We start from the raw sequence: 15,086 nt of genomic DNA on the forward strand, positions 1-15,086 counted from the left end.
CCATGTCCCAGTGTCTTGTTTATCACCAACTCTATGGTTAACTTAAAGGGGCAATCTGGGACTCAAACAGCTTCTTTTTTTTGTAAATGGGACTGGAGCAATATAACCACTAAAACGATTAACCAGGGCTGGGATTCAATCTGCTTGTGCCTGTCAACGATGCACCATAACGTTATTTACAATTTAACCGACATCTGCAGCGTTTATCATGAATGCAATGGAGTAAAACAAGCTTATATTTTGATTGTGGAGTAGTGTAATTAAGCTTAAGGCATTATTCAAGAATAATGGCTATATATAATTGATTTAAAAGTCGAATTGGATGTACCAATCTCAGATTGTCCCTTTTAACCTTTGTCTACTGTTGTGAAAGAATGGAACTTAAAGATTGAGGCAGTCACTGATCTGACATATACTACATGACCAAAAGTATGTGGACACCTGCACGTCAAACATCTTTCCAAAATCCTGGGCATTGATATGGAGTTGGTCCACCTTTTGCTGCTAGAACTATCTAGACTCTTCTGGGAAGGCTTTCCACTAGATGCTGGAATATTGCTGCTGGGACTTGCTTCCATTCAGCCACAAGAGTATTAGCGAGGCCAAGCGATTAGGCGTGACTCGCAGCCTGCGTTCCAATTCATCCCAAAGGTGTTCAATGGGGTTGAGGTCAGGGCTCTGTGCAGGCCGGTCAAGTTCCTCCACACCGATCTCGACATGGACCTCTCTTTGTGCAAGAATGCATTGTCATGCTGAAACTATTGCCACAAAGTTGGAAGCACAGAATCGTCTAGAATGTCATTGTATGCTGTAGCGTTATTTCCCTTCAATGGAACTAAAGGGCATAGCCCGAACCATGAAAAACAGCCCCAGATCATTATTACTCCTCCACCAAACTTTACAATTGGCACAGTATTGTGGCAGGTAGCGCTCTCCTGGCATCTGCCAAACCCAGATGGTGACGTGTGATTAATCACTCCAGAGAACACGTTTCCACTGCTCCAGAGTTCAATGGCGGAAAGCTTTACACCTCTCCAGCTGACACTTGCGCATGGTGATCTTAGGCTTGTGTGTGGCTGCTAGGCCATGGAAATACATTTCATTAAGCTCCCGACGAACAGTTCTTGTGCTGATATTGTTATATGTGCTGATATGTTTCCAAAGGCAGTTTGGATCTCGGTAGTGAGTGTTGCAACTGAGGACAGACTATTTTTACACGCTACATGCGTCAGCACTCGGCGGTCCCGTTCTGAGAGCTTGTGTGGCTGAGATGTTTTTGCTCCTAGATGTCACAATAACAGCACTTACAGTTGACCAGGGCAGCTCTAGCAGGGCAGACATTTTACAACCTGACTTGACAGTGCCACGTTGAAAGTAACTAAGCTCTTCATAAGGCCATTCTACTGCCAATATTTGCCTATGGATTTTTAAGCCTAGAGACAATTGAGATGTGGATTGTGTGCCATTCAGAGGATGCATGGCTGTGTGCTCGATTTTATACACCTGTCAGCAACAGGTGTGGCTGAAGTGGTCAACTCCACTCATTTGAAATGGTGTCCACATACTTTGTATATAGTGTAACCAATGCAATTGAAAAGTTGCTTATACAAATCCAGTGATGTTGGATCAGGCTTAGTGTCCTGTTGTATTCTAGAAGAGCTCATTTGTATACCAGTCACTGGTATGATAAGCATTGTGTACAAAACATTTAGGAACACTTGCTCTTTCTATGAGACAAACCAGGTGAAAGCTATGATCCTTTATTGATGTCACTTGTTAAATCCACTTCAATCAATGTCGATAAAGGGGAGGAGACGGGTTAAAAAAGGATTTTTAAGCCTAGAGACAATTGAGATGTGGATTGTGTGCCATTCAGAGGGTGAATGGGCAAGGCAAAATACTTAAGTTCCTTTTAAACAGGTTATGGTAGTAGGTATCAGGGTGTCAAGAACTGCAACGCTGCTGGGTTTTTCACTCAACCGTTTCAAATCTAATGTTATTTATTTTTATATAGCCCTTCATACATCAGGTGATGTCTCAAAGTGCTGTACAGAAACCCAGCCTAAAACCGCAAACAGCAAGCAATGCAGGTGTAGAAGCGCCTGTCTCTTGTGTGTATCAGGAATGGGCCACTACCCAAAGGACATCCAGTCAACTTGACACAACCGTGGGAAGCATTGGAGTCAACATGTGCCAGCATCCCTGTGGAACGTTTTCGACACCTTTGAGTCAATGCCCTGACGAATTGAGGGCACAAGGGGTTGCAACTCAACATTAGAAAGGTGTTCCTAATGTTTTGTACACTCAGGCCATCCATTTCTTATTTTCCACTAATCGGTCTTTTGACTAGTCAAATGAGCTCTATTGCCAATAATGGGGCAAAATATCATAATTGCGCTGCCTTTATAAACGCAGACAAACACTATCTTTGATAAGAGGAAATGTAGCTCTGGGTTGATGGGCTTTGAGTGCTCTCTTGTGGTCTGCATACACAGGATCACCCTGCATCCGTCTTTGAATCACAATGGATCATTTGTCATTCTTAGAAATGATCTATTAAATCCCAGAGGCTTGTATGTCCCATTTACTGAACATGACTCACATTCAGACGAGTAATCAATTTAATTGGAAATTAGCTCATGTTCCATCACCACCATCAGAACCTCCCTTCTTTCCAACGAGTACTGTCAGGGCCTGATCAGGAGAATGTCACGTTGTAGAACAGATATGGTTGTCTGTCAGAATTGTAACGTATAGAGCTGACAATTCACTATTCTATCTGCAACACTCGGAACGTTTCACATCACTGAATATACTCCAGGTGGTTGCCGAAGCTGATCCCAAGAGGCTCCATTTCCTGTCTGGAGAAAGAGTGGCTGGGAAAGAGAGGGGCCTCAAAACATCACTGCTCGAGAGGAGATCTGCATGGAGGAATGGGCCAAAATACCAGCAACCGTGTGTGAAAACTTACAGAAAACGTTTGACCTCTGTCATTGCCAACAAAGGGTATAAAAAAGTATTGAGAAACTTGTTATTGACCAAATACTTATTTTCCACCATAATTTGCAAATAAATTCTACAATGTGATTTTCTGAATTTATTTTCTTATTTTGTCTCATAGCTGAAGTGTACCTATGAAAATTATAGGCCTCATCTTTAAGTGGGAGAACTTGCACAATTGGTGGCTGACTAAATACTTTTTTTGCCCCACTGTATGTAGCTTAATGAAATGAATAGCTTGCTAGTATCTCTGAAACTGAGACAATACCTTTTGATAGTGGTAGCAATACAAGGTTAAAACATTTACAGAAATGCCAGTGGTGGTGGTGTTGCTGTTTCTATTCAGAACCACATTCCTGTACAGATTTGAAGAGATCCCATGTTAAATACTATTGAAGTAATATGGCTACAGGTTCACCTGCCTCACCTAAAGCCCATTCTTGTGAGAAGCTGCTATAGACCAAGTGCTAACAGTCAGTATCTGGATAACGTGTGAAATGCATGTGATACCAACAGATGTATATTTTCTTTCATCAAGCTGCCCAATGAAGAAAAAGCATCAAACTGTAACCGGTGTCTGCAACCTGGTTCAGGTTATCAGTCAACCTACCAGGGTAGTTAAACAGCACATGCTGATCACATCTTTAATGCTGCAGAAATGTGCTTGAAAGCAGCATCCAGATCCATTGGATGAAGTGATCATAGTATAGTAGCCATAGCTAGGAAAACCAAAGTTCCAAAGGTTTGGAATAAAAGTGTAAGATCATACAATAAGTTTGGTAATGATTCCTATGTTGTTGATGTAGTGTAATGAGACGCGCACATGTTGCACTTGACACATTTAGGAAGTTGCTTATCCCAGTTTTATTTGTTAAATGTAAACTTTTATTTAACTACGCAAGTCAGTTAAGAATAAATTCTGACAGCCTCCCCCGGCCAAATCCGGATGACGCTGGGCCAATTGTGCGCCGCACTACGGGACACCGCCTGAATTCGAACCAGGGACTGAGATGCTGTGCCACTCGTGCCCAATTACAGCATTATTTAATCTGCAGTTATTGTTCTGCCATTTATCCTTTTACATGTACATTTTATTTTGTAACTAAATGCAAACAACATTAACTTCCAAAATGTATGTAGGGAAACCCCAGGCTGTTCGATAACCGTTTCTGATGGTATGAGTAAATGTTGGAAAAATCTTGGTTATTTTCTAAGCATAGCAATCTGAATGCAAAAAGGACTCCCAACTTTGTTGTCGAAGTGAACTTGCAAGGGAGCCGAGTCCTCGATTAAATCCCCAGAGCTCACTTTAAAGAGGACTGAGATTGATTATTTTAAAGAGGACTAATGTGAAAACACCCTTTATTTATTTTAATCTATTGGGCAACCCCCCCCTCTCTCTCACCTCTTCACTACTGGACTCGGCCGTGTCCTGGCCACAGTTCAGGGACACAACCTGAGTGAGCTCTGCACACACGTGTTGTGCAGGAGGTGGGAGGGGAGGATTAGTGGTAGTTAAGTAAATGGGCATACAATAAAGGACTTTGATCAGTATGAATGCACAATGAAGGCTTCTATCTAAAAATATATATCTTTAGCGTTTATAAATCTAGCTTTTATAACAGGCACCAGTCCTGTTGGAATGATCAAGGCAGAGAAACTAATTTGGTGACATTCTGTTCTCCCCTGTCTGTCACAAACACAGCATCCCATGCCAAAATCAACAGTGTGTGGAGTCTGTCAACAGTTGAGAATGTCCTAAAAACCCTCAGTTTATAGATGAGCCCCACAAACCCTTTATCGGACTACCACAGTAGTCTACGACCAAACTATTTGCTCATATTGATGTAAAATACAGCTACTGCAGTTTTATGTAGCTGTTTGTCTGGTCGAAGATTGAGAAAAGATATTAGATTTGTGGGTCATTCATTTTTTCTGTTAAAGAGATCTAGTCATGTATTTATCAGTCCCAATCCTTCAGCTGCGTATTGGGGAGGAATTATTTTTATGAACATTTGTCTCAAAGTAGTGTATAGAGAGTAGAGTGCTGATCTAGGATCAGTGCTGATCTAGGATCAGGGCCTCCATGTCCATAGTGTATTTTCATTAATTATGATCTGAAAGGGAAAACTGATAATCACTCTTATTCTGAGATGCTTGATAAGGCCCCGGATCTATTTCTTGTACTGAGTTCATAGGCTGACACATGTAGCCCAATTCTGATTCTATTCTTTTTCTCTAATTGGTCCTGACAAATCAGATCTTTTCTTTGGCCAATAATCGAGGATCGGGTCTCACCACAAGGTCCCACTCTGAAAGCACATCTCTGTGAGTCTTCTCCAGAGCTCTTCAGACAGTTTCTCCTTTATCCCAAAGTAACAACATGGAAGAGAAGGTAGATCTTAATGCATGTGATGTGTATGAACAATATCAAATGGACTGAGGCATGTGTAGAAGCACTATTAGAACCAGCTGCAAAATTGAGTTCTACACCTGAAAAAATTGTATATCACTTACCTGAGCAGCACAAAGACTGCAGCAAGGCCAGCAGAACAACACCACTTCATTTACATTTACATCATTTAGCAGACGCTCTTATCCAGAGTGACTTCTGTCCATCATAAAACAAAGCACCTCGATCATCAACTCCCCCATTCCTTAAATACAGTACAATCAGACTCTACTCAGCCCTGTCCCTCCCACTAACCTTAGTGCTTTGGGTTTATTTCAAATGCCAACAGTATTGACCTACAGGCAGAAATCTCATTACTTTCAAGTGGTCTTCTTCCTGGAACTAAACTTGCCACATGTTCATTTATCTTACAAATCAGTGCAAACAACTTTATATCACAATTGCAAGTAAAACCTTCAAATAGCCGCCATGTGCGAAGGCAGTGCTAAAAAAAACAAGTTTGCTTGCAAGAAGACCGCTACAACAGTTATGATTGTCCTATTCATGTTTGCACTCAAATGCTTGAACAATTTATCATTGCACTAAAGATGACAAAACCATTGTATTTTATAAATGTTTTAATATAAAAAAGATACTTCCTACTTAGGATACAGAACGGCATTTCTAGTTATTTAAAAATGTTAAGTAACAATCTTAATTATCACAGCAGTCATCAGAATTGTGAAGTTAGTCTACAGGCTCGTCACCACCCTCTCGCTCAACGATGTCAGCGAACAGAGTTTGGTCCTCATCAAAGACAGTCAGACACTGCTGTCATTCCAGGTAGTCTTTTTTTGTAGTCACACTACACAAGAGATCAGATCTCACAATGCCTAGAGATATGTTTCACATCCCAAGAACCACATTAAACACTATATGTAGCCTAGCGGTTAGGAGCGTTGGGCCAGTAACAGAGGTCGCTGGTTCAAATCCCGAGCCAACTAGGTGAAATAAATGTCGACATGCCCGTGAGCAAGGCAATTGCTCCAAGGTTGCCGTCAATAACGGCTGATCCCTAACTGGGTGGGATATAAACAATTTCCAATTCACACGTGTGAAATAATACAAATGTAAGCACCCACCTAATTATCTTAACAATCTTCTGATATTTGTAGTTTGACTGAAAAAAAGAACCTGGAATGCCATCAAAATCACAGTTGTGTCCAGTCCTTGCTAGACGAGCACTAATCTAATCTACCAGCCGGCTCTCTGTATGCGTTGACAATCGAGACAGGGAAACTTGGGAGGCTAGACGAGCACTAAAAATGTTATGCCTCAAGTACAAAATACACTGGAAAAATGTAATGGGTCTTGAAATCAAAACAAATACTAAACATTTAAGACCCTCTAGAAAGAGAGTGGACGCCTGGACTGACACGTCAATAAATACATCTCTTTCATTTAAGTCAACGTATTCCTGGTGCATTTTAACACAAACTGTATCCTATGTCAACTAAAAGAATGGCTAGTATGCATGCACGCGCACACCCATGAGCATGACACACTTCCACCCACACCCCTCATCGCTCCAGTGTCCCCATGAGAGGCTCCATGGCGGCCAGGAAGCAGGCCTCAAACTCTTGGTCGGAGAAGCGGGTGACCGAGAGGCGGGCGTTGCGTCGGATCTCCAGGCGGGCCGAGGGTGACAGGGCCAGGATGCGCTCAATGGCGTCTGCGTAGCCGTCCTCATCCTCGGCCAGGAAGCCCGTCTGGCGGCCCTCGTAGGGCACCACAATGTCCAGCCTGGGGCCTCCAGACTTGTGGGCCAGGACGACGGTCCCAGCTGCCATGCACTCCACCACCCCTGAGAGCAGAGCAAGTGTTGGCTTTAAAGTTAGACACATTACAGGGTGTATAATTGCATTACCTAAGACTGCATTTATATTGAACACTGAAGATAGCATTTTAGCATCCACAGCCACCTGGCTAGCAACCCAGCCAGCTTGAGAAACTTGCTATGGGTGGTAAAAATGCCTTCATCTTTTATTTTTATAAAGAGGAGGATTAACAAAAGCATATTGTAACAGAACAATGTACTACAATTTCAGAATGTGCTTTTGAATATAGGCGTATGAGGACCCCAGTCAGTACAGGATTATACAGTACTAAATGTTGGGAATGTAGAGAACGAGCGCTTTGCTTTGGAATAATAGCCACTCCCGCTGTTTAATAATATAAATGACAGTTGTATAGAATAATGGTAATTCTGTTTTTACCTATCCCGAAGTGTTCGTTCCACATGGTGTGCAGTCCCACCGTAGCTTCCCCCAACTCCCTCTTCAGCTCCTCAAACGGCACATTGAGTTTAAACTCCACCCTGTCCGCCACGCCCAGCTCCTGACACAGACCTCTCAGCATCAACACCCTATCCTCATCCTCTTGGTTCCGGCATCCACCAATCAGCACCAACCTCAGCGACTCCCTTCCTCCCGGCCCCGCAACTAGCCCCGCTTCTTTCTTCTGCAGCACCTTCCGGAAGGCGCGAATCTGAAGCCGATGGTCCTTCTCCGGTCGAAACTGACCAATGGAAACGATGGAATGGCACTTCCGGTCCGAGTCCTCGTCCAACGGGAGCTGGAGGAAGGCGCGGGTGTCGCAGGGCGGGAAGACTAGGCAGGTGCGGTTGGTCGCTCGCCATAGGGTCAGGATGTGGTTCAGGGTCCAGCTGGAGTTGACCATGACCACGTCGCTGCAGGAGCCGGCCAGACCATAGAGCAGCGCCAGCAGGCAGTAGTAGACAACCTTGACCGCGCTCAGGAACAGGTTGTTGGAGATGTAGTCTGCGTTGTTGAACCTGGAAACATAGGGGGGAGGTTGGTTAGGGAATGGTAAATGATAACATGATAGGATCAGGTGAAGGGAAGAATAAACAACAAGGGGAAGTCATGCCTTGATGTCAATGATATAGCGGAAAGTGGACCTAAGTTACAACACTGATTGATGCAGGGTTGATGACAGTCAAAACAATGACAGCGGTGCTACGTGTTATATAGTGCTTGTAAGTTTCTAGAGTATTCCCAATTTCCCATTAGCCTGATTTGATCTTGATCTTAGCCTAGTCCAGATCTGTAGGTGACTTTTCAGCTAAATTTTCTGACGAACATTGTCACGCCATGGTAGTCAGAGTGTGACATTGACAATAATCGGCAGAGAGGCATTGGTTAAAGCGCATTCCGATATGGACCTGGCTATATTATCCTAGTTTGACTGTCTCGGGGGCCAGGGGTCTGTAGTGAGAAACAGGGTTCTGAGACGATTACCTACCTGGGGTTCCTCTCGCGCACCACCGACAGCATGTCTGTGCTGATGGTGGGGTAGTGCACGTAGCTAGCCACGTGACAACCCCCTAGGTATTTAAACACAGGCAGCGTGAAGGCGTAACCCATGGAGTCTATGTAGACATCTGGGACAAACTCCGTAAGGGCTTCCCAACCAAGGAAGATTGAGCCTACACTTTGACCAATCAGAGTGAAGTGGGGGAAGAGGCTGGCCTCGACCAACAGGCGGTGTTTGAGGAAGACAAACTGGACGGGTCGAGGTAAAAGGATGTTGAAGCGCCGCCGGGCGCCATCAAGAATCTGCTGGTTCGTCACACCCTGGTCGCCCGTGTACACCATGAAGTTGACATCTTGGTACCTATGACATGAAGACCATATGTATTATTGCATACAGTAGCAAACCCTTTTGCGATGGATAACGTTTTGCAACGAAAACAACGGTTTATTGGACAAGTTCAGGTAGTCCCCAGTTGGTTGTACTTCCCTCCCCTGTGGGTCTGTTTGCTTCCATTTGGTTCCTAGTGAATATGACCCAGGTGAGTGAATTAATGTGAAAGACTGGGAGATGTTCATTAGGGCACAATACAGAAAATGTTACGCAAGGGAAAATTAAAATGGGCGTGAAGTCCCTCCGTGTTCCAATCCCTTTTCTTCCCTTTGGTGCCTAATGAACATGGCAACGAATTACTGTTGGATATGGGGTTATTCATACTGTGTGAACATTCTAATCAACATAATGCTTGAGAAACGGGTAGCAAGCTGAGATTCGGTAGATAATCCACCAAAGTATATTCTTCATGCTGAATGCACTGAGCAATATGTAGTAAGATCCTATAGCTAGGAATATTATTATTAAGCAATAAGGCCCGAGGCTTTTCTTATGCACAAGGCAACACGTCACATACCCCCAAGGTGACTTATTCTAAACTGGTTACCAACGTAATTAGTGCAGTATAAATGAATGTTTTGTCATACCGGTGGTATACAGTCTGATACACCAGAGCTGTCAGACAATCAGCATTCAGGGCTCGAACCACCCAGTTTACAGTAATAATATAATTAGTCACTGGTGATTATTCGCTGGTGTGGCTTAGCTTAGTCAAGGTGCAACGACATACATTGAAAGTGCAATTTTTCCTTACCTATTCTGCAAAGCTCTGAGGGCACACCACAGCACTCTCTCGCCACCACCTCCCGCGTTGCAGTACGGGTGAAAGAAAGCCACCGTGGGACGCCCATCACGCGCTCGCCGTGCGTTCCTGTTTGCCTGCAGCCACACGCGCACACCCATGACAAGCACGACCAGGGTGGCGGTCAGGAGCATGCACAGAAACACGCATGGCAGTAGCAATGTCCACAACAACCTGGGGTAATGAGAGAACTATAAGAGATAAGGTGACAGACCTGCTCTACAGAAAAGGTAAGGCCAATTCAGTAAGACAACGTTGCGTAAACGTTCAGATAGAAATATATAATGTAGCTGGAACAATCACGCATCTCTGACTTGTAGAATGTGGAATCACATCAGCTGTATTTATACCATTTCTATCTGCAACAATCTGTTTTTTCCCACTGAATGCTCAGATATGTAGCTAGCTAGAGGAAACATACCGCTCTGACATGTAGAAAAAGCTATATCAGAGCCATATGAGCTATAGCAGCTCTATTCATGACATTTCTACCTGCAACGTTCCACAACGTTTGCCAAACGTTACTACTGAACAAGGCCCAGGAACCCTGTTAAACTGATAATCTACACTTAAGGTGGAAACTTTCCGTGGGAATATGGGAATTTACGGAATCTAATGTAGATGTTTTTTTGCATTGGATATATTTACAATATCATATGGAGACAGAAACAAACCTTTTACCATATAAGTAGACCTAATTGCAAATTATAAAATCCTCCCAATAGAAATAAAACAATTTAGCTACGAATTGAACTTTAAATGAGTTGACTCTTCACATGGGATGATTTCACTGAACACCAAAAGAAAGGGATATTGAATGACCCCCAATGCCCAAAAATGTTTAACATACATCTGTAAAATGATAGTCTAGAAATGAAAGCTCTTCCTCTCAGGCTTCCATGTCTTCTCACTAGGCCTCCTCAATGTCCACCTCTTGAACATCGGACTCTGAAGCCTCATCTTCCCTGTCACTTTCCAACCTTGTTGAGGATGGCTCGTTGTCAGGCTCAAAAAAACTCAAATTTGCCCAGATGGCCACCAATTTTTCAAACCTTGTATTGGTCAGCCTGTTGCGTGCTTTGGTGGGTGTTCCCAAACAAAGACCAGTTGCGCTCTGAGGCTGCTGATGTTGGTGGGATTTGGAGGATGGAGGCAACAGGGGAAAGATCCTCAGATCCACAAAGTCCCTTCCACCAAGTGGCTGATGAGATATGTTGGCACGACTACCATATTGTACATAGTGTACTTCGCCAGACTGCCAAGAACCTTGCCCTCATCCAGGCCAAGGTGGCGAGACACAGTAGTGATGACACCATAGGCCTTATTGATCCCTGCACCAGACAGGATGCTCTTGCCAGCATACTTTTGGGGTCCAACATGTACACTGTGGCGTGTATGGGCTTCAGGCAGAAGTCTTCATGCTTTTTGATGGATTTCAGAACTGCAGTTTCCTCTGCTTGGAGAAACAGTGAAGTGGGCAGGGCAGTACAGATTTATTCTCTTACATCTGCAAGCAGAGTCTGAACATCAGACAGGATGGCATTGTCTCCCTCAATCCATGCAATGGCTACTGCCATAGGTTTCAGGAGTTTCAGGCTGCTTACCACACTCTCCCAAAATACATAATCCAGGAGGATCCTCTTGATGGGGCTGTCCTTATCGGCAGACTGTGATATGGAGACTCCTTCCCCTCCAGGAGACTGACAAACATGATGACAACACCACCTCAATGGGTGTTGCTGGGCAGCTTCAATGTGGTGCTCTTATGCTTCTCACATTGCTTGGTGAGGTATATTACTGCTATAACTTGATGACCCTTTACATACTTTACCATTTCCTTGGCTCTCTTGTAGAGTGTATCCCATTATTTTCAGTGCCACGAAGTCCTTGAGGAGCAGATTCAATGCATGAGCAGCACTTTAGACCAAGCCGCCTTCATGTTGGCAGCATTGTCTGTCACCAGTGCAAATACCTTCTGTGGTCTAAGGTCATTGATGACTGCCTTCAGTTCATCTGCAACGTAGAGACCAGTGTGTCTGTTGTCCCTTGTGTCTGTGTTCTTGTTGAATACCGGTTGAGGGGAGGAGATTGTTGTTAATTATTTAATGGCATAACATTCGACCACCCATCAAAGATGATTGCAATACATTCTGCTTTCTCTTCGATTTGATTGTCCTTCACTTGAACTCTGCATCCAGCAAATCAGTAGATAGAACATGGTTGGTTGGAGGGGTGTATGCTGGGCGAAGAACATTCAGAAATCTCTTCCAATACACATTGCCTGTGAGCATCAAGAGGTGAACCAGTTGCATACACAGCTCGAGCAAAACATTCATCAGCATTTCTCTGACTATGTTCCTTCATTGAGTCAAAAAAAAACGTCTGATTCCAGGAGGACCATGAGCTGTTGCTATCGATAAGGTGTCGGGTTCATCATTTTCACCTTGAATAAAAGTAGAGGGACTTTTGTCAGAGGTTGCTTATTGAGAGCGCTGAGGGAACTTTATGCACTTGGCCAGATGATTATGCATCTTGGTTGCATTCCTCACATATGATTTGGCACAGTATTTGCAAATGTACACCACTTTTCTTTCTACATTAGCTGCAGTGAAAATGTCTCCACACATCAGATAGTGCCCGTGGCATTTTCCTGCAAAGAATAAAATGAGTTTAAAAAAAACAATAAATACAATTCCATGTACAGATAGTTAGATTAAAACAACTCCTTTGTCAGATACATGTTTTTAAATGAAACATGTATGGAAACAGGTGAATTAACACTCCTCAGTTAGCAAGCTCAAGCAAGCTAAAACCCACATGGTAGCAAAAACTAACTAGCAGAAATTGTTAATAAGTTAGTTCCAGGCTGTATTTACTAGTTAACAAAAAAATCATGTATGTCATAAAATATATTCACCTCACCCTGCATTGTAATCAAAACTTACCATAAAGCATGCAGTCCTTGGCTCAGACAGTGTAGTAGTGTGGGCTCAATAGCATCTCATTATTGTGCAAGATCTTGAGAATCAACTGTACATGTGATGGAAGAGTGCACTGCACATGTGATGGAAGAATACACTGTGCATGCAGAGGGTTGCAATTCCATTTAATTGGGGACAGTTTAACCAAAATATGCCACAAGACCTAGAATTGCCTCCTGTATCCCACAAAAAAAGGTTCACTGTTATATGCTAACCTTTTTGTTGAATTTAAGCTAAATTCCCGGGCTTAACTTCCCATAGAACATTTTTGGGGGAAATCTGGAAATTTACTGGAAAGTTTCCGACCCTATCTATACCAAAAGTTTGCTTTAGAAAAATCTTCGCACGTAGGATTTCAGCGGTTACATTCGCCCACCATTGGCTCCAATTCCGAAGCTGTGTATTAACGTTAGAAACGTAAATAATCATAGTTTTCAAACTGGTTTACGAAACATGTGCTGATATACCCTATTGAGGATAGTATTTTCTGGCCAGGGGAGGTTTGTTAATAAGATCCCCGACGATCGTTCTGAATGCTTAAACACATTGCTTGCGGTACGGTTATGGAAACATAATGAACGTATCTTTCATATCAGAAATCATTTTCAAAAAACAAAATAGTTAAATTATTACACATCTTAATAGTGTTAGTATTAGTGTTCTCACATGTCCATATCTCCATGTTACCTTTTCTTGCAGACATCTGGTTGTCACTTACCACAAATACAAAGTCAAAATTGGCTATTGTAAAAATTCGTGAAAATAAAAATGAGCTTTGTGTTCTTAATTTATGGTTAGGCATAATGTTAATGGGGTTAAGGTTAGGTTTAAAATCAGATATTTAATAAGATACATTGTAGAAATAGGCAGGGTTTATGACTTAACTAGTGTTAAGGGGGGGGGATTATGGATGTGTAAAACTACTACAGTAACTATTTTGCATGCATCTTTCTAGTTGACATGAAAGATAAGGGGTGGCATATCAGCGCGTTTCAAAAACCATTTCGCAAGCGATGATTGACGTTTCTAAACGTCAAAACACACTGCGTAGGAATTGTAGTTCATATGCAGCCACCCAAACTTACTGCGTGGGCGAAGCTAAGCGCTGAAAACCCTACGCCACGGATAAGAGTTTGAGAGCTAGCTAGCTACATTCCATGAGCAACAAGACACGACTTAAGAAAAATGACACGAGTCGACATTGATAAACTATGAATAACTTGTGATAAAATAATAGCTGGCTTAACGTTAGCTAACTGTAACGTAGGTGATGTACTGCTGTTGACAGCTAAGTAGCTAGCCAGCTGGTTAGCTATAATGCCTAGCTAGCTGACTAAAACAATCAATAGCACAATGTTTTGTCAAGTTAGCTGGGCAAATATCTAACATCATTAGATAAAGATGTACATAAAAAATTTTTAAAACCCAACCTGATTAGATCACACAAACATTGAGCAAGTTGATCATGGACAGACATCTTGACAACACAACCTCCAAACCGGAAATGTTTGTGCTGCAAGTTCACTATTGGTTTTTATTTTAGGTTTGCGCGTCCGTTCTTATTATACCTCGGTGAGAGCATAGCGCCACCTGGTGTAGTCAATGATGTGTATAAAATAATCTTGGCACTCCTCAATTGTACCAAATATTTTGGAAGCTATAGAAAGTAATTTATTAATGTCTACATTCGTTTTTCACGTTTATTCTATTACAGAGACCTTAATGCATACTTTCAAATTATATTCTGTGTGCTCAACATAAAAATAAATCAAAAAGTATTAAAGTATTTTTTTTGAGAGTACTAATATTAATGTCCCCACTACAAAAACGAAAAAAATTAAAAACATGTAATATGTCCTTGAAACCTTGAAATTCAAATGCTGTAGAATACAGCCGACTGGTGGCCAACATGGCCGTCTGGTGGCTTCAAAGCCTCTCAATGGCCAACAAACAGCAATCTATGGTTTATATGTTATTGAGTGTAGCACAGTGAATTTGTCTGTGAGCTGACAGATTTTGCATAATGAACATACAATATTCTGTAGACCTACTAAAGCAAATAGTAGGCCTAGCTTAAGAAAATTATTTTCTAGCTAAAGGCAGTTCCAGGATAAAGTTTAACCCGAATAAATTACAATATATAATTTCAAGGTGTGGAAAGGTTTTTAAAAGAAAGACCTATATT

The 15,086-nt window shown here is 42.4% G+C and overlaps 1 protein-coding gene across 1 annotated transcript; it reads right to left on the reverse strand.

Moving 5' to 3' along the window:
- Positions 1–6,012: 6,012 nt before the first annotated feature.
- Positions 6,013–14,478, reverse strand: LOC124011025 (GDP-Man:Man(3)GlcNAc(2)-PP-Dol alpha-1,2-mannosyltransferase-like). The gene is made up of 5 exons (XM_046323958.1): positions 14,332–14,478; positions 9,873–10,094; positions 8,717–9,088; positions 7,669–8,246; positions 6,013–7,256 (listed from the first exon to the last, which is right to left on the reverse strand). The coding sequence occupies exons 1-5, from the start codon at positions 14,376–14,378 to the stop codon at positions 6,973–6,975; spliced, it is 1,503 nt and encodes a 500-aa protein (XP_046179914.1). The 5' UTR covers positions 14,379–14,478; the 3' UTR covers positions 6,013–6,972.
- Between the last annotated feature and the right edge of the window lie 608 nt (positions 14,479–15,086).

The sequence above is a fragment of the Oncorhynchus gorbuscha genome, linkage group LG23 (assembly GCF_021184085.1).
Source record: "Oncorhynchus gorbuscha isolate QuinsamMale2020 ecotype Even-year linkage group LG23, OgorEven_v1.0, whole genome shotgun sequence".
In the NCBI taxonomy this organism is placed as follows: domain Eukaryota; kingdom Metazoa; phylum Chordata; class Actinopteri; order Salmoniformes; family Salmonidae; genus Oncorhynchus; species Oncorhynchus gorbuscha.

Coding starts and splice junctions, on each gene's coding strand:
- LOC124011025 (XM_046323958.1), bottom strand. CDS start 14,378: ATGTCTGTCCATGATCAACTTGCTCAATGTTTGTGTGATCTAATCAG. Junction 10,095..14,331: donor TGTTTGTGTGATCTAATCAG/GTTGGGTTTTAA, acceptor TCATTACCCCAG/GTTGTTGTGGACATTGCTAC. Junction 8,247..8,716: donor GTGCGCGAGAGGAACCCCAG/GTAGGTAATCGT, acceptor CTATGTTTCCAG/GTTCAACAACGCAGACTACA.